This window comes from Ruditapes philippinarum, unplaced genomic scaffold (assembly GCF_026571515.1).
Source record: "Ruditapes philippinarum isolate M1 unplaced genomic scaffold, ASM2657151v2 ctg834_1_1_1_1, whole genome shotgun sequence".
In the NCBI taxonomy this organism is placed as follows: Eukaryota; Metazoa; Mollusca; class Bivalvia; order Venerida; family Veneridae; genus Ruditapes; species Ruditapes philippinarum.
This window is the reverse complement of record NW_026857999.1, coordinates 110,572-130,731: the sequence shown is the minus strand read 5'-3', so window position 1 is coordinate 130,731 and position 20,160 is coordinate 110,572. Positions and strand designations below refer to the sequence as shown.

Here is a 20,160-nt window from a genome sequence, read left to right as displayed (position 1 = left end):
TGTAGAAACAAACATGTGCTTGATAATGTTTGTAATAATTTATTCAGAACACGTGATAGGCTTAATGCCTGAATAAAATAGTGCTTAATGCGAAACAATTTGTTATAGAGGTATGAAACTGTAAACACAATAATTTTATGATTCCCAAACAAAAACGAAAATCACTATATAACTGAACCCCACCCCCACCTCCAATATATAATGCCTTTAAGAACTAGTGTTAGTCGGAATATTATCCTGATTAAAGCAGATTTTGTGTCTTTTTAAAAAAAAATACAAACTAAAGTTTCCTCAAATAAAAGGTATACAATACGTTAAGAGCACTTTCCTCAGCCGACTTAGACTGTAAGTTTCTTTAGATTCAGCAGTTGATTTTTTAAGGTTTCTTAAGAACTTTACTGACAGAATCTGTTTGATAAATACTGTAGAAAATGATAATTTACACAAGAAAAGTGTTGGTCGATAACATATTTATAAGGGATTATGCATTTATTGAACAAAACTCTATTAAGTTTAAACAGAATATATATGATCAATGCTATTTAAGCCGTTGTCTGTCATGCATTTTATCCAAAAGTAACGCAGGTTGGCCACCACGAATAAAGGTATATAACGTAGTTGGTTGGTTAAATTGTCTTTAGAAACAGTATTGTAGTGATATTTTATTGATTTTTATCTACAAACTACGATTATAGCAACAACATCGACTCTCCAAAGGTCTGATAATAATACCAATTTTAAAGTATTTATATATATATGATTTATTCCATAGAAAATCAAATTAGAAGTATTAAATACTTAGCTATTATGAGGTAAACAAAATTAAGGCTAGGAATTTTTAAAGATTCTAATTTAAAAGGCCGGAAAACAAATATTTTATCAACATAGATTCATATACAATTTCATTCATATTATTACATTGATATCAATAACGTATGGAAATGCTAAACCGGAAATAATTTTAAGATTCAGCATTGATGTAATATATATTGTAAGTTATCGCGAATTATTTATTTACCACATTTTCTAATTCCACATAGGCCCCAATGGCCAATGTTTGACGTCCAACACCAGAGAAAATTCTTTCCAACGTTACGACAAAAATTGGCTGCATCTGATACAGTAGCATCACGGAAACGGTCATTTGTGTAATTTTTTTTGTATGAGGAAGAATCCCATCTTATGCATGGTGTCCCATTCTCTGTCGTCTGCTGGTGTCCGATGTAGTCATCTACCGTTGTACTAAAACAGTCTATAACCACGCCTGAAAAAAAGTGTCTTATATAGACTATGCAGTAACCAATTACATTAAATACCTGTAATAAGTAATAGATATACAATGCTGCGTTGACGCTTTCTGGGTTTGCGTAAATTATACCATAATCACGTGACCTTTCGAGTGAGGTTGCATAAGAAAGGTCACGTGAGTATGGTATAATTTACGCAAACGCAGAAATCGTCAACGCACCAATGGTGTATCTGTTTTAACCTATAGCTCCGCCCAGAAACACTTACTCCTTCGATCTTCAAAACTGACAATTTTACCATAGTCTGGGTATGGTATAATTTACGGTTATTGGAAATTATACTTGGAAGAATTTTACATAAGAAGCGCTGAAGAGCTATAGGTTAAACATTGTTATATTATGTGTTTGGTTGCTATATTCTGTAATTATTTTTGCTTTCTTTTTTCAAATCAAATCAAAAGTTGATGGATATTGTGGTTTCAATAAACCAATTACATTAAATACCTGTAATAAACATTGTTATATTATGTGTTTGGTTGCTATATTCTGTAATTATTTTTTCTTTCCTTTTTCAAATTAAATCAAAAGTTGACGGAATTTGTGGTTTCGGAACAGTTAATAATTCTGATTTGCATTGTATAATCATCAGGACCGGAACATCTCAAATTATCATAATCATTGACATAGTTCTCGTTATGATCGTTAGCACTATTGTGATCAAAATTATCGTAGTTGTATAGATTATAATCATAGTTATAATCGATGTTGTCATTGCCAAATTATCCAAAGGATCATAATCTTCTAAAGAATAACCATTATATCATCAGCATCATGTTCATCATAATAATCATCATCACCACCACCATCATCATTACTGTTTTCACAATTCAGTCATCAATATTATCATTATCAAAATCGTAAAGACTAGCACGTAAAAAAAGTAACCCTTGCCCTTAAATAATGTGAAATTGATAAAGGATGCGATTTACTTACCCGTTCCAGTGACCACACGTGCCACTAAAATGATTGAAAAAAATCCGAAAGAGAAACTGATATTATTCTTCATTTGCAAGCATGTAGTATAAAATATTTATGTTTAAAAACTAAAGGGAAGTTATGTTCACAATTAATATCAATACATGATGAGTCTAATAAAGGCAATGACACTTTTTATTAGACTTCCTGATACGCACAATTTTTTCCTCGTTGTTCTCGTTCTTTCCCTCTCATGTATTTCTGCCATAAGTACCAGATTAAGGAAAATATTATTAAACAAGTGAAAAATATAATTATTTTACATTATAAACATTGATATAAGTTGAAAGGGATTCACTATCAGAACATAAATCTAACGGGTTTCAACCATCGCTACCATCACTTCCACTGAAACGTTGTCAGTTTAGTAGAAAATGAAAAATCAAAACGGATAATAAAGAGTCAGTTATGCATAGATACATTCGATAAATGAGACTGATCATAAACGGCTTGATCAATTGATTTATGAAATATTGAACTCAGAAAAGCTTACAAAGAGTACATTCTAATTGATTTGAAACCTTCCATTGTATGTTCAAGTTTTTAAAAAAAAGCTTACTCTTGGTATTTCAGTATTGTTCCTCTCATGTTCTTGCTTATGCTTGGAAAGTGAGGATTTCTTTTACTTGTAAAATTTTAATACCATATAAAAACGATGGGAATTTAAAACATCCTAAAAATCAACTGACGCAAAATATTTCAAATAATTGTATTAGTACTCGTCGAATCATCTTGATATAGATAATTGGACAGTGATATATAGGTTTCTGATCACCTTTCAAAATTCAATTTTGTTTAGCTCCACCCATTGCTATTCTCGTTTAGGTACACACTTTCTTTTACTTTGGACTAAACGACGCTTTTCATTATACGGCACAAAAGTGTCGCATTGACGGTTATATAATAACCGCCGTATGAACACAAAGTCGAGTGAAATAAGAATCCCTAAAGAAAGCCCAACGTTATAAAACCATTTTTCATTGTTAAAGATATTTCCCCTTTTTCTAATATCATTATCTTCGTTTTTTCAATATTAACTTCTAATCCCCATTCTATACAATAAGTATACAATAAATCAAGGCTATTTTGTAAATCATCCGGACTTTTGCCTATAATAGCCATATCATCTGCAAAAAGTAACAAGATTAATATAATGTCGTCAATTAACAAACCAGAACTTATGTTGCTTTGTAAATGTAATTCTAAAACCTCTACAAAAATGGAGAAAAGTATCGGTGAAATTACCTCCCCTTGTCTTAAGCCCACGTCATACTTAAAGATATCAGAATAACAATTACAACATCTTACACATGACTTAACTTTATTATACATATCTCTAATGATTCGCAATATTTTACCTTGAATGCCACACTGATACATTTTCAACCAAAGCGAGTTTCTACATATGCTATCAAAACAAGATTTTAAATCAATAAACCCTACATATAACCTTTTATTATTATTAAGATAGTGTTGAATTACATTTTGTAAAATAAATATGGCATCTATAGTTGATTTTCCTTTCCTGAAAACAAATTGACAGTCTGATATAATGCAATTGTTTGAACAAAAATTTTCAATTCTAGTATTTAATACAGTAGTAAAAGGTTTAGATAAACAACTTAGGAGAGTAATTCCCCTGTAATTTTTTACGTCACCTGAGTCACCCTTTTTGAACACAGGCACAATAACACCCTCTGTCCATTTATCTGGGAAAAAACCTGACTCTAAAACAATATTAAATAAATCACATATATGTCCACATAAAATATCTATAGATGATATAAAATACTCATTTAATAAACAGTCTGATCCGAAAGCTTTATTCTGTTTTAAGGATTTTACAGCTTAACGGATCTCCTCACATGTAATGGGTATATCTAACTCATCAAACCTACAATCACTTGAATTAAAATCATGTTCATTACAAAACGTTTTAAACTCTAAATTTTTTTATTCAAAAATACTGTTAGATAAATTTTTCAAAATATGTCTTGAAATCTTCTACAGAAATGTCATCTGAAACAGATGTTGTTTTTTTAAATGAGAAATCGTAATAAAAAAAAAGTTATAATATATAAAAGTTATTATATATTATTATAAAAATATATACAAAACTAAATCGTAATTTTTCAATTTCAGAATATTTCATCTTTATATATGATTTCTTTTTCCTACGGGTTTAGATCTGTATAAATGTGAAATGTCTCTGCTCCATGCTCCAGACTCTCATACTGAGGTTGGCTAAAATAAGAAAGATGCGTAAAAAAGTCTTATAAATGCTATAACGAGGTGAAGGTCATTTAGAAGTTCAAAAATACTGTCTTTTATATCCTTAATTGATTTTACACACATTTGCAAACAAAAGACGCTCAAATGTCAATTTCAGTCATTTGAAAACAATTACAAAAAAAAAAAAAATGAAATAAAATGAATAAAAAAAAATATATAAAATAAAATTTCAAAAAATAAGAACACATAGTAAATTAAAGATCATACTTATACAAAAACATTAAAACATTATTTTTAACTGATTATTATATTTTCTCTTCTGTTCAGTTAAAATGTTATAACGTTTATTTGTTTGTTATAATGCCGGTTGTAACACTTGTTGGTCATATATCGGCATTCAATCTACCCTTCTTTTTCCTCTTCTGGATAACTTACCAGAAGTTACCATTTTCTCCGCATGTAAACAATTCTAAGCTGACATTATTTCCAAATCAGTAGTAAAAGACGAATGACCAATTGTCTCGATGTCCGAAATCAATTTTTACATAGCGATTTTGCCTCGCCCGGGGGTCGAATAAGTGGTTCGTGGAATTCAAATTTGACCAACTCGTATTTTTACACATTATGTGATATATTGATATCAAATCATTAAGTATTAAGACTTTATGAGAAACATCAGATACAATAAGCATTTGTATTTTTCATTGATTTTTGCACTTATTTATTCTCTATGCAATATATTACCTGTTTGGTACGGAGCTGGCGTTTGCTGAAACATGATTTTGACAAAAATATTAAAATTCGTTATTTACCGTACTCTTTTCATACTTTATACATTCCTATACACTTATGATATATACTACATCAATCATGTATATATATTTATATACTGAAATATTTCAGAATATTAAAAGTTACATGATATTTGATACACTTTCAAATCATATGGACCCGAATGATCATAAATAAAATTAATGTTCAAGTTCATGTGAAATTATAAACGACTTATTAGTTCTCAATGAAAAATATAACATACCTTCCAAGGAATCATATGTCTCCCTATTTTCAGTATCCGTTCTGTTCTGAAGTTGTTCGTAATTGTTTCTAAAAGACATAATTTTCAAACGAAAACAAATCAGTTTTGAAAGAAGCAATATAAGTGACACGGTCACAGCAGCAGCAGTTAGTGCTGATGTATGCGTTAATCATACTTCATCTTTGTCTGGTTGATATTTTAGAAATTGTGTTGTTGTTTTATTATGACGCTTAAATAAATCTTAAAACCATTTTTACCTTTCATAAAAACATGACTAGTATTTAGTTGGATTTTAGTATGGCAAATCTTTGCGATTTTAACAAAAGAAAAAATAACATAAATAGCATATGTAACTTACGATGTTGATGGCGGTTCAGTAAACTCTATTTCTTGAGACACTATTGGCTGAGGTTGATTTTCCTTCCTAGAGTCTGTTTGATCAAATAATATATTAAAAAAGTGTTTGGAATTCTGAGATGTTGTTCTCCATCAGTAACGAGAAGTCTTAAATACGTTTATAAAACATAAGTCTGCAATACATTACGTAATAAAACTGATCAAGATTAACGCAAAAGTAAAGCCTTTAAATAATGGTCAGTGTTAAAAACATATAACTGTTCAAAAACTTATTTTTCTTGGATGACTTATAATAAATATTAAGAGCAGATGCAGACGAATATCAATCCGAAAAATATATGTTAGAATGGTTTTCAAATCGTTTTTAATTATCCTGGAGTATTTCAAACGTCATTCGCTGAGTTCCGTAAATGTACGAAAATCAGTGCCACATTAAAGTGAATAGAAACATTTATAGCAGAATAACGTAAGTGGGTCATGATAACTATAACTTGTAGAAATCTACAAAAGCTACATTCCAAAGATCTTAGCTCTGATCGTCGTAGTTTCACACATTAAGACTTAAAATGTGTTTTCCACCTTGGGTGGACCAATACTGACTGATTAATATCAGTTTTGCAGAGGTTTACAGGGTAATGCTACATGCTAAATACCTTAGCAAAATATTGGCATTGCAGTGTAACACGTTTTACACAACAATACTTAAATGTTTATCTAATAAAGTTTATATAAATTAACTCCCGGGAAGGCAATATGATGACCTGCGCTCTGCATATCATCCAATTATAGTCAACATTTCTGCTAGAAACTGAAAATGTTAATTGTGAAACTACATAATTGACTGGATTTGCCTTTGATGCTTGAGGCAAAAGAATGAAGCCACCATTTATCCCTGCGTAATCGTAAGAGACGACTAAAATTGTTGGAAAAAGTGAAGTATATGCGTCTTTAAACTCCAACAGGTGAGCTGGTTGTGATCCCTAATGCTTTATAGTTTTACACACCCGAGGTAAGCCAACATCATCTTTCCTGTTTCGGAGGAGTATAGCCTATACCTAGTTGGTGCACCGTCACACGACAAAAACCACAATATGTGCAATGTCTTATGTATAAATAACGAGCACGAGATAACGAGATAAGATAATGTTACCTTTCGCCATTCCTTTCCTGCTTAGAATAAACCAGGCACAAATTACACCGAAGATTACACAAATAGCTAATGCACCAAAAACAGATCCAATTATTGCTCCAACTTCTACACCGTTTTCATTTTTGCCTGAAAAATATCAATACCCGTATTTATATTACGTGAACCAAATAACACATTTTCGGACATTTATGCTAGATAAACCACATGCAGGCCATGTCCTGCAGAATCCGTAGTAGGAAGTTGTTACTTAATTTTAAGTTAAAACGTTTCACACAAAACCTTATATATGCAGATTCAACTATGTTAAATGCAATATTTGCAATCAACCCCAAAAAGCAAATGGGACAAAAATGAACAATTTCTAAATTTACCTGTTGTACTCATAGTATCGACTGACACTCCATGATCTAGGTCAGCTGTAATATAAACGAAAAACAATTATAACATATATGCAGGTGTTTAAAATTATTTAAATAGCGTATACATCATCATGTGCGTGTATATGTGTTTGCGCGTGCTAGCGTGCCTGTATATGTAAAGTTAAGTTTTTGATAGTATATAGTAATATTTCTGGCAGTGATTAAACAAAAAGTCCATGATGACACTATATTACTCACTAATTTAAATGAAACATAGAGCTAATGAATGAGTTTTAAAACAAGATATGGACTCCTAAACATGCAGAAAGGCCATATATAGCCAAGCGTACCACGATTGTCAAAAAGGTCATGTATGCCTTTTATTCATTACTAATGAAAGTACTGCTTTACAAATTATGTATCAAAAGTACAATCTGTCAATGGTGAGCTTTACAGAGGGTATGTTCTTAAACAAAACTGGGGAAATACTTCAACAAATGCATTTGATTATTGTTTGAAAATGCTGAAATTGTGCATAGCAAATGTTGGAGAGTACTCTGAAGGAGAGCGTTAATCAGTTTTGCCCAGTTTAAAATCCTTCTCACAAAACCATCGGATTGCATTACAATTTGGTCACAACTCGTAATGATTAATATTTAATTATTGTTATCCTTCTAGATTGAATTTCAATCTTATTTGACTCTTTCAGATTATTTTACGTTGTGTAATATGTTGAGTATAATGAAGACATGGATCAAATTATCGTTAATGAAGAGTAGTATTTTCAGTGGGCACTTAAAGCTATTTAATACAATTATGAAGGTTTCTAGCCATTGGAACTGAAATATATAAGATGAATATCTAAGAATACTACATACAAGTTCGGAAAATATCTTTTGTGCAATTCAGTATTAACCAGACAAAAAGATAAACAAAAAGAATAATAATGTACATTTTCTAATTCTAAGTTTACCTGCTGTACTCGTTGTACTCCCTGTTTCTCCGTTATCTAGGTGAGCTGTAATATAAAATAAAAAATGAACAATATTTGCAGGAGCTGATTATATCTTAATGACGAATTATTCACATTAGGTGTAAGCATTAGTGTGTGCGTGCGCGCATAGTGAATGTTGGGAGTGACGCTTGTTGTTTGTGTGTATGTCTGTGTGTGGGCGATCCTGTTTATGTAAGTTTATGTATACTATTAGTTATATTTCTAGAAGGTGTCCAACCAAAGGTCTATGATAATTGTTATTGAGATGTGATATTGCCGCATTAAAATCCTGGCAGGATAGTAGATGATTAATTCTACTTTACATGATTAGTTGTTAACCAAGTTTATTCAAACTTTATAAAGAATGGTCAATCAGTAATGCTTGATATCCAATCAATGTAATCCTTCTATTTATTGGAGGTTAGAGATGAAATAAAAGTAAATTTAATTACATTCTATCGGATTCTATCACGTTGTGTAACATGCAGAGTATGATAAACGAACGCTATTTATATTCAATGAAAAGTCGTATTTTACTGGCTCCTTAAAATAATATAATAACAGAATAGTAATGGTTTCCAGCCATCGAAACAGAATAAAGGACAGAAAACTAAATTTATAGACAATTTTTTCAGTCTGAAGAATAAAACAGAATGGTTACATCTTAAACCTCTTGTAACCTTATATATATTTAATCAACCGGAAGGGGTGAATATCTAGGAATGCTACATACAATTTCAAAGATATTCAATATTCACAATTAAATCACGTACACAAATATAATCACAACGTACATTTTCTTACATTTACCTGTTGTCCTCATTGGACCCCCTGTTTCTCCATCATCTAGTTTAGCTCTAATATTGAATGAATAAAATAATAACAACATTTGCGGGTTCAAACTTTGCAAACATAAACAAATATTTTAACTTTAACAACATGAAATTGTGAAAAGTGTACATTAATGTTATAAAACAAAATTGCAACATTAAACAAAGATAGCGCAACAGACCTTTGTCATTATCAATTATGTATCATCAAGTAAGAACTTTGATTATCAAAGTTTAATGAACCTTGTAGCGTCATTATCATGTAAATATAAAGTAACCTTTGTCACATGTCCGTCCTGTCCACCCGGACTTGCAGGCACACTGACCAGTATAACGATTGCAGGAGTCATTCATACTATTGTTACTGTTATTACAACTACAAGGCCACTTGCAGTTTGGTCCGAATGTACCATGCAAACATTCTGAAACGGGAAATAATAATCCTATCATCATCTTAATTATATAAAATTGTTTTTATAAGATATGATTATTCAATATTGTTTGTCGATGCATGTATTCTGTGGCAAATGAACGATCAACTATTTTGATCAATTTAGTCAGCATTAGGACAATCTGCCCACAAAAATAGTTTATTCAGGAAATGCGTAACAAAATGACATAATAACATATAACTTAAATTTTCACAACTAAAAATCTGTAATACTAAAAATGTTACTGCACACATTGACGTATATATAAGTTATTTATTAAAAGCTAAGTACGTAAACATCTATGTTTTCTTTTCCTGTTGTCCTCATTGAACCCCCTGTTTCTCCATAATCTAGTTTAGCTCTAATATTGAATGAATAAAATAATAACAACATTTGCGGGTTCAAACTTTGCAAACATAAACACATATTTTAACTTTAACAACATGAAATTGTGAAAAGTGTACATTAATGTTATAAAACAAAATTGCAACATTAAACAAAGATAGCGAAACAGACCTTTGTCATTATCAATAATGTATAATCAAGTAAGAACTTTGATTATCAAAGTTTAATGAACCTTGTAGCGTCATTTTCATGTAAATATAAAGTAACCTTTGTCACATGTCCGTCCGGTCCACCCGGACTTGCAGGCACACTGACCACTATAACGATTGCAGGAGTCATTTATACTATTGTTACTGTTATTACAACTACAAGGCCACTTGCAGTTTGGTCCGAATGTACCATGCAAACATTCTGAAACGGGAAATAATAATCCTATCATCATCTTAATTATATAAAATTGTTTTTATAAGATATGATTATTCAATAATTGTTTGTCGATGCATGTATTCTGTGGCAAATGATCGATCAACTATTTTGATCAATTTAGTCAGCATTAGGACAATCTGCCCACAAAAATAGTTTATTCAGGAAATGCGTAACAAAATGACATAATAACATATAACGAAAATTTCACAACTAAAAATCTGTAATACTAAAAATGTTACTGCACACATTGACATTTATATATGTTATTTATTAAAAGCTAAGTACGTAAACATTTATGTTTTCTTTTCAAAATGACTTAAATACATAAAACGTATATGCATTACCATTTTGATCTATAAATACTTCCCCATATAAAAAATGTTTATGCATTTTTTACAAAAGGGACAATTTTTATGAAAAGCAAATTAAAATTCTCTAAAAGATAGTTTTAAAGATATTTCTACTTTTCTCAATTACTGTAAAGACGATTTAAAAGCAACACTCATGCCCATAATCTAAAATTTAGCAATTATTCTAGCAAATACACTAAGATAAGATCATGAATAAACAATGCCAGACCAACCAGAATAAAATAGCACACGTACCACACGTAACACACAATCCTACGATGTTAGTAACCTTCATTTTGAAAATTCCCTTTTAATACATACATGCTATATTTTCTGCTAGACCCAAAATATTATCCCTTTTACAATTCCAATATCTTTTTTATTAGCTATATAAAATGACCATATTACATAGTCCCATTGTCCGATTATAAATGCTGTTTATCATATAATCTTACTTTCGTGTCCATGTTAATGAGGTAAATTCCAAATTACAGAATCCACTCTATTTTTATCTAGACTATATTTTTACCGCAATTTTACAATGTTGTTTGCCTATCTACTATCATTAGATTGTACCGTTATCACACAATGGTCCATGCCAACCAGACGTGCAGTTACAAGATCCGTCAACGACATTACACGTGCTGTTATTACTACATCCACACTTTTGTTCGCAATTTACACCATAAGAACCTCTTGAACATTCTTTAAAACAAAAAGAAATAGTTTGAAGATATTATTCTAACTTACATTAAAATATTTCCGAGGTTTTTGGGTAAACATAATTTAGAGTTATTCGTCGAATATAAGGTAATTCTGTTTAAAAACCCTAGATGTAAATTTGATCCATATCTGATAACACTAACAGAACGGCCCTTTATATGAAATAAATATTTTTAGTTTTAACATCTTGATAATGTTTTAGCCTTAAAATCACCTTGACAACATACCTTTCGTGCAATTGTAACCAAAGTATCCTGGCTCACAAAAGCAGGAACCTGTTCCCATGTCACAATGTGCCGGACACGAGTTGCAGTTATGGGTGCATTTAGCACCAGTCATGCCTTCTTCACAACCTACAAAAAAAATTCACGTTTAACTTTAAAAGAACGGATAAACTTTGTATTTTTTACACGATCTAACCAAGCCAAAGAAGCTGGTAAATCGTTTTTGTTTCTCTTCGCAAGCGACATAAATACAGTATATTAAATAACAATATTTTGAGCAGAAATTACTTGCTTGAATGTCAGTTGATTCTTAAAAGTAAAACATTCGAGGAATATTTGTTACTTTATCTATAGATAGAGCAATTATGTGGATAAAGATATTTCTTCTTTTTTGATGCAATTGTTATAACGTCAATGAAAAACCGAATGACGTCACGTGTATATCATGCCGAGAATGATCTATATAACTGTAGCAACCACGGGTATTATGAATATCTCCACTTTCTCTATCGCACAGTATTTTACGGGAAGAATAACTTATATAATAGCAGGTTATGCGCGCTTTGAGTTCAGGTCTATCCATAGTCGGCTACCTCCTAATATATTCCTCGCACACTGCATTGGTTCATTGCACTGCAAAGCTTCGAATTCAGATTTTCTTTTAAAATATCTTAATTATAGTCATTTACACGCATTCAGCCGTTCGCAGGCATTTTGGATCCCGTCATTTCGTTGATTATTGGATAACTTATCAAAACTCATGATTTTGCCACGGTATATAATGTTATACAAATTTTTTTGGGTTCATTTATACAATGGGTATCTTATACTCCAAAACAATTATGTAGTCCCACCTGCAGAACCACCTGCAGAATTAAGTTTACGACATTGTGGATTATTAAATATATTCCAATACTGTCTGTCATTGTGTCATGTGTATGAATCTTTAAAATGCATGAACTTTTTATTTACCTGGCTTACATTCATCATTAACAGTATCGAAGCCAGGGCAGCATCTAACAACCATATAACTAGCTTTTACAGTAATTAACCTCGTGACTGTTCTGAAAGACGGAACAAAATACTCAAGTTTTGGTTGATTTGAATCAAATATATCTCTCTTTTCTCACGACTTCTTGTGAAGTTATCAACATAGTGAAAGCATAACAGAACTTCAAATTTGTAGAACAAAAATTGTTTCAACATGAATGCATCTTAGCACATATAACAGTATCTGAAATTGATTAAGTACAAATATTTTGCCATCTTTAAGTGTTAACCTCCAACAGATGGGGAAAAGTAAGTCTTTAAATTTAATTCTTTAACGCATTTTCAGTCTTTACTAGGCAAACCATGCGATTTATATCCATGCGCACGGCAGGAATTCATGGGAAAATACGAAAGGTGAGATTGAGAGAACATTTATTTAACAAAAAGGATCTCGACATGGTAACCTAGAAAATTTCTGTTGGAAGCTAAGTATGAACATTCACAGATTGCACTTTAATTACGAAAGTTGCAAAAACAATATAAAAGAAAAGTAATATGAAAATGACAAAACACGTTTAATCATTGATTATTCAATTAATCTTGCAAATAACCCGGGGTAAACGTGATATGACAATTATTATGGATTTAGAATTAAAAGCGCACATATCACTTTCGTTACGTTCAATGATTTGAATGTCAAAACAAATTTGTGGGATCTTAAGAATTTACAGTAACGGAAACAAACAATATTTAGACATTTTATGTAAAAATTATCAAACTTTTAAAACAAATTAAATAGGAAATACACGCGCGTGTATAAAAACAAGATGCATCTTCAAAAACTTGCAGCATTGGCATTATAAAGTTTCATAAAAGGTACTCACCTATATTTTGTCCAACATTTAAAAACGAATTTATGACAAGTCCTGTGAGACACGATCAAAGACGCTGCTTTGTATATTGCACCGCTGAAAATCAATTATAAGTTCTTCAATTAGAAGTCAAAAAGACAAAAACTTGCATAGAAAATTCATATTTTAGTTTTATTTTGTTTTGTAACAGATTTGTGTGAAAATCTGAATAGTAAAGAAATATGAACAGCATTTAAACGAGCTTATTTACCTCCCTTGTTTATGTGAACATAACATGAAGTGCCAATTAACTTTTTTTAAAGACTCTGAATTCTTTTATGCGCATCTATATGGAAATCCACAAAGTCCATTGATTTTTTTTCTATTATCTAAATTATTCTTTAACCCTTTCACTGCCATAGGGACGGCTTAAGCCGTCCCTGTTATTTTCGGCGTATTTGCCATATGGACGGCTTTAGCCGTTTCTATAATAATAATAGTAATAATAATAAATTAATAATAATAATAATAAAGATAATAATAAATATAAAGAAAATTATACCATCGACAATAATTATTATTATACTAACAGATTTGGAAACATATATAATTATTATAATACTAATAACAAATAATAATAATTATATTAATTAATAATATAGTAATTTCTTAGAAAATCCTCTGGCAAATAGGTGAACAATAAAACAATAACCCTCTGGCAGCGAAAGGGTTAAGCGTTATTACACAAACGTAGTTTTATCTTATCCAAGGACCGCAGACCATTTTGTATTACCATGCAAGTGCAATTTATTTATGATTATAAGAGCTTGAGCATATTTTCTGTGTGTTGTTATTTGGGCGCTTTAAGTTTATTGTAAAGGAACATCAAGGTAGTAAAAAGAGAACCGGATAAATACTTCGGTAAGAAAACGCGAGTACCTTTTGTGTGTTATTGAACAAAGAAGTCACTAGACGTTGTTAAAGAAACAAAGAAGTAGACAATAGTCACATAGCTTTGCATTTGCAGTTACCGCTATCATCAGTGACCATACGCAATGAACCGAGCCTGTGACATTTAAAATTTGCAATTTTAGGCGCTCTTTAGGAATTTCTTTTTTCTTTTGTTTAAATAAAAACATTGGGAGACATCATGTGTTATGTTGGTTGTCCAAAAGCGTTAAAGTATTATAAGACAAATTATTAAACTTTGTTGTAAATGCATGTGGAAAGTCACTGAGCGTTGTTTAGATTCACAGGGGGTGACATTTGACATAAATAAACATAATACTCTAAGGTTTTTATGAGAGAAATACATTAAATATCTCTTTTTACTTTCAAATTGGACTTGCAGGAATATGTAATATTTAACAAAAGAGCAAATATTTTTTTCAATTTTCTATAACAACGCCCCGAAATAATCTCCCCTATAAAAATATAAAGATCAATGTGAAATCAAAATTTTTAAATCCTTCAACATAGTCCTCCTAAGGGCTGAATAAATGCCAAACTTATTAATTCTTTACAAACACATTAAAAATATGTTGCCTGTTTTTAAACTATAATTCTTTTTGAGCCTGTCAGTGATATGCGGCCTTCATAATATCTGATCTCCTTTCAAAATTTCGATTTGTTCAGAACCGCCCACTGTTTTTTCGTCAATGACATATGCCTTTTTCACGTGAGGCCATATGCTGCTTTTGATCAGATGGCACGACAAATGTTGAATTCTGATCCAGCTGGTGCAACGAGGCCTGGACGGTAGCTTACACATACCACTGCAGTCCACCAAACTAAACCTGCAAGATTTTTAATTTTGCCATTTTGGCGTTCTTTAAGGACCCTTTTCTCTATTTCATTATATTTATATGTTGCAATTGGAAAACCTGAGGTATTTGTGTAAATAAGAGATTATCATGTTGTAAGTGAATCCAATGAAACAATAGCCGTTCTGATATGAACATTAAAGTATAACTTAATAATTGCTTACAAAACGTAGAAAGCACTTCCAACAAACACACAATCTTTCTTTGTGTGTTCTCTGTGTGTTGTTTTTGAAATGAAGGAAACATCTTCTAGCACATTGTTATTTCTTTTATTACTTTAATATTGGTATTATTTTCAAGTCGTATAGACGATAGACATCTGTTCATAAATAGTAGACAAGACACATGTGGTATTAATAATTCATTTTATATAATAAATGTTTTTGATACTTACTATTGGTAAGTTGTGTAATTTGTCTCTCCCTTTTTACAGATATTTCCAAAAGACAAGCCTACTAAAAGAAGTGTTACCATAGGGATACCAGTCATCGTTATCTTCGGATTTTCAGGATGTTTATATTTTCTACAATAACACATGGAATGTTACAAGGCAATGGCGATAGATTAGATTATATCATTTACGATAGACATACAGAATAAAACATATATGATAAAAAATGATTAAATGATAAAAACATTTCATACTGATGTTTTTACGATTGGATGGTTGAGGATAATGCATACTTTTAATGTGTTACCTATATTTATGCTGGATGTTATTTTTTTAAATTTTGAGTTAATAAAAAGATTTTTTTTTAAAAAGTAACTCCTTTCTGTAATAGCCTAAATCATAAAAGTTGCCTAGATTATATGACAGTGAATCTCTTAATGCATGTATATTACAATGCATATTTTGTACTCATTCCATAAAGAAGGTAAATGGTAAACATGTATAAGCATAAAAGAAAAAAGACATTAAAAATGTGAATTATTTAGCTGATTCTTTAAGCACTAAAATATGGGTTACATGCATAAAACCTCAGTAAAAGAGTTAATAAACATTCTGATAAGATTATATTGAATTAAGCTCATAGCATATATAAATGGACTTTCGTTTGATTTCTTAAATAGCACGCAACTTAATAAATGGTGGATACACGTGATCGTAATCGTAAATACATCTTAATATTGAAGGAAAAAAATAGCTTCTAAAGTTCAACAGTTTATGACAAGGATTTGAGTAAGTTTACTTTTATTCGATTACGATTTCTTGGAACATTATTTCGGGTAAAGGAATGAAATTATTGACATGTAAAAAGATCATGAGGAAGAAATAAGAACATTTTCGAAATTAAATGGATTCTAATATCAAATTCTTTTAACAATCAAACATGATTTGTTATCAGATCATAATTAAGGAGTTTTTTAAATGTTTTTTTATCTCTTTCTTGCCATTGTGGCCGACGTTGTGCTAAAATATTACACAACAATATAGACATGTTTTTTTAAGTTCATATTTTAACATGGGACTGTCAAGTTCTCCTAGTAAATGTTTGTATGACAATGGTCTTTTTAATGACAGTTTGTTATGCCCCTATTCATGTTAATGTGTTTGTTAAATTTAGTGACTAGTATTGACTAACAATGATTGTCGTTTGCCTCAGCAGCAGGCGAGTGTTGCCGATGTTATGTTTATCAAAGCTGAAATAAATAAATTAAAGAATGAATAATTAAGCTGAAATGAATGAATTAAAGAATAAATTATATATAGACAGCAAAAGAAGGTAAAGCAAGTGTTACAAAACTCTATGTGTTCTTGGGGGTCAGAGATGTTGCACTTTTTGTACATAATCAATCAAACCGAGTCTGCAACGTTCATGTATTATTTTAATGCTTGCAAGGGGGATCACACTGTATTCAGATTTTTCTGACATATATTGATAACATTGGTCCTAACTAATTGCTTGACATTTGGAAAAACTCCTGAAGTCAACAAATAAGGCATGGAAGGTAAACAATTGTGGTTTCAGGAAAGCAAACATCACACGGTCTTATGAAAATCAAACATGATACCATATTCTACTAAACAAATATCGGCAAATGGTTTATTTCCATAGTGACAAATGAGTTGCCTTAAAAATACAAACAATATTTATCCCTGCGTAATCGTAAGAGGCGACTAGATGTGTTCGAATATCAAGAGTCTATGCAGCTCTTAGCTCCTGCAGGTGAGGTGGTTTTGACGCATGGTATTGCTTTTAATTTGCAACACCCGAGGTAAGCCAAAATGATCCTTCCTCTTTCGGTGCCATATGACCAAACAAAACACACAAACAAATAGTGCTTGCAAACCAAGTCGAAAGACTCGGTCAGAATGAGTCTGAGTTTTTCACCTTTTACTATTGTTGGCATTGCCCTCAGGAATTTTTTGCATTTCTTCCGGACTTCTTTCTCATATTCTTTAATACTTTAATTATTTTATTTTAAATTATTTTATTTTAAATTATTTTATTTACCACCAAGTCGTGTGAATAAATCCCTTTATAAACGACAGGGTGACGAATCTAAGTAGATTAAAAACTAGTGTTAGGTGGAATATAACCCTGATTAAAGCAGATTTTTTTGTCTTTTTCTTTTAAATACGAACTAAAGTTTCCTCAAATAAAAGGTATACAATACGTTTAGGGCACTTTCCTCAGCCGACTTAGACTGTAAGTTTCTTTAGATTTTTAAGGTTTCTTAAGAACTTTACTGACAGAATTTGTTTTATAAATACTGTAAGTTAAAAAAAATATATATGATCAATGTTATTTTATCCAAAAGTAACGCAGGTTGGCCACCACGAATAAAGGTATATAACGTAGTTGGTTTCTTAAATTGTCTACAGAAACAGTATTTTAGTGATGTTTTATTGATTTTTATCTACAAACTACGATTATAACAACAACATACGGACTCACCAAGGTCTGGTAATAATACCCATTTTAAAATAAGTTTGCTTTGAATGATACGGTGAATGTTAACACTATTTAATTTTTAATGGATTTATTCATATCTAAAATTATAATCACTCTTTGAAGTGTATTAATCATGCAAAATACTTTGACATGCAAACTTTGTTTGTACATGTAAGAAACGGATACACTTATATACTGAACGGATGATGCACTCACATTAGCTTAAGTGTTTAACTTCATTTCATGCTTTATAGATTAAGTGTAACATCAAAATGAAATTTACAAAATAAAATACTGCAGAAAGGGCAAATGTTATGTAATTTCGAACATTTGAATGATTATAACCTGTATTTTAAAGCGTCGACTGAGAAATAATTTCTTATAATTTGAGCAAAACGTGTTTTGACTCCAAAGCAAAATACTAAACTACATAGCTTTACTTGACGCATTAATACAAACGAAGCAAAAGATGACTTAGCAATTAAGCCAATGGGTTGCATTAAGAAATCTGTTGCAAGATATCAAGTTTTAAAAAATCAATATCATCATTTCAGGCTTAATTCGCCATTAAACAAAACTATTTGCACACGCCATGTACTGTACATTGTAACAAACTAAGATAAATGTTACATTTTTTTCTTTTTCAACAAGAAAACAAAGGAGAGCGCATAGTAGAGAAATTAGTAAATGGCTGATATTTATAAATTTTACTGCTTATGAAAGAAATCAATACTAAACGGTTAACACCTTACTAAAATTATGATATTTTGTTCCCTATATTGTATTTAGTGAATATACAATATTGACGGTTGTAAAATAATAAAAACATTTATTTGTTTGGAGAATCGACCATTATCTAATAGAAATAACATAATTTTACTGTAAATAACTTTTATAAAATATAGCAAGATTAATCTATTTACCCTTTAATCATATTCAACCATGCAACAACATGAAATCAATAGAAAAGTTGATTGTTTCAACTTGAATATCCGCTGTTATATTTTCTCCCGTAGAGAAAATATGAAAAGAGAAAAAAACAGGTTGTACATATCTTTCTCTTAGATATGACATTTATACAAAGCAGGGACTACAAGCTAATACGTGAACACACTTGTCAGGTTTGTTAAAAAGTTTAAATGATAAATGATTGCAATTTAAAGTCACTCAATTTATTTTAATTCGTTTATTTTACGCTTATTAAAATTCGAGATTTAAATGATATTGTACATATTCATCAGGATAGATCCTTTTGTAGGTATCTAAATTTACTATGATCCAATTTATAAAATTTACAAATTTAAGAAGTAGAAAAAATAAATAACAAACTTACTATAAGTATTAGATGATTGCTTATCCTCTAATCAACACCCATGATAATATCTATATGCGTAGTTGAATAAGTATTTTACAGGGAAATTTATACCATCTGAAAATGTCGGAAGTTTATTTCTTTCGAACACTGTTATGATGAAATCTATACGATATTTAGAATAACAAATTTGGACAATTTCAAATATTTCGTTTTATTATATGACTCACGATTAAAGGCCAATAGAAAGTGTCCTTGACCTCGAGACTTAAATTACATCATAAAGCGTGACAATAAAGCATATGAAACTAATCGAAAGTGACTTAACAGGAAATAGTGTGTTACCAGACCAATAAAATAGAACGTTACGTTAAACAAACAATATGTCCAAATTACAAATATTTAAAAATCGAACTTTGATACATCCGGTTGTTATGAATTTCTACATGCTTAAAATGGATACAAATGTTGAACACAGAATGATAACTTCTGCCATTTTCTCTATCAATCTATTTATACAATGGATGATTACAAGATGTTCAATTTTG

At 30.5% G+C, this 20,160-nt stretch overlaps 2 protein-coding genes across 2 annotated transcripts in view; both read right to left on the bottom strand.

The window, feature by feature from the left end:
* Nucleotides 1-3,452, bottom strand: part of LOC132751736 (synaptogenesis protein syg-2-like) — a 37,821-nt gene extending 34,369 nt beyond the window's left edge. Inside the window, exons 1-2 of the mRNA XM_060741951.1 lie at nucleotides 2,241-3,452; nucleotides 1,019-1,264 (exon numbers count right to left, since the gene is read on the bottom strand). The gene's annotated coding sequence lies outside the window, so the exon portion shown is untranslated. The remainder of the gene's footprint in view (nucleotides 1-1,018; nucleotides 1,265-2,240) is intronic.
* A 134-nt stretch (nucleotides 3,453-3,586) lies between these two features.
* Nucleotides 3,587-19,809, bottom strand: LOC132751730 (multiple epidermal growth factor-like domains protein 10). Its single transcript, XM_060741944.1, has 15 exons — nucleotides 19,634-19,809; nucleotides 15,798-15,926; nucleotides 13,614-13,697; nucleotides 12,712-12,803; nucleotides 11,743-11,868; nucleotides 11,369-11,497; nucleotides 10,284-10,427; nucleotides 9,519-9,662; nucleotides 8,390-8,434; nucleotides 7,429-7,473; nucleotides 7,058-7,183; nucleotides 5,909-5,981; nucleotides 5,551-5,618; nucleotides 5,259-5,283; nucleotides 3,587-4,526 (listed from the first exon to the last, which is right to left on the bottom strand). The coding sequence occupies exons 2-15, from the start codon at nucleotides 15,890-15,892 to the stop codon at nucleotides 4,457-4,459; spliced, it is 1,266 nt and encodes a 421-aa protein (XP_060597927.1). The 5' UTR covers nucleotides 15,893-15,926; nucleotides 19,634-19,809; the 3' UTR covers nucleotides 3,587-4,456.
* Between the last annotated feature and the right edge of the window lie 351 nt (nucleotides 19,810-20,160).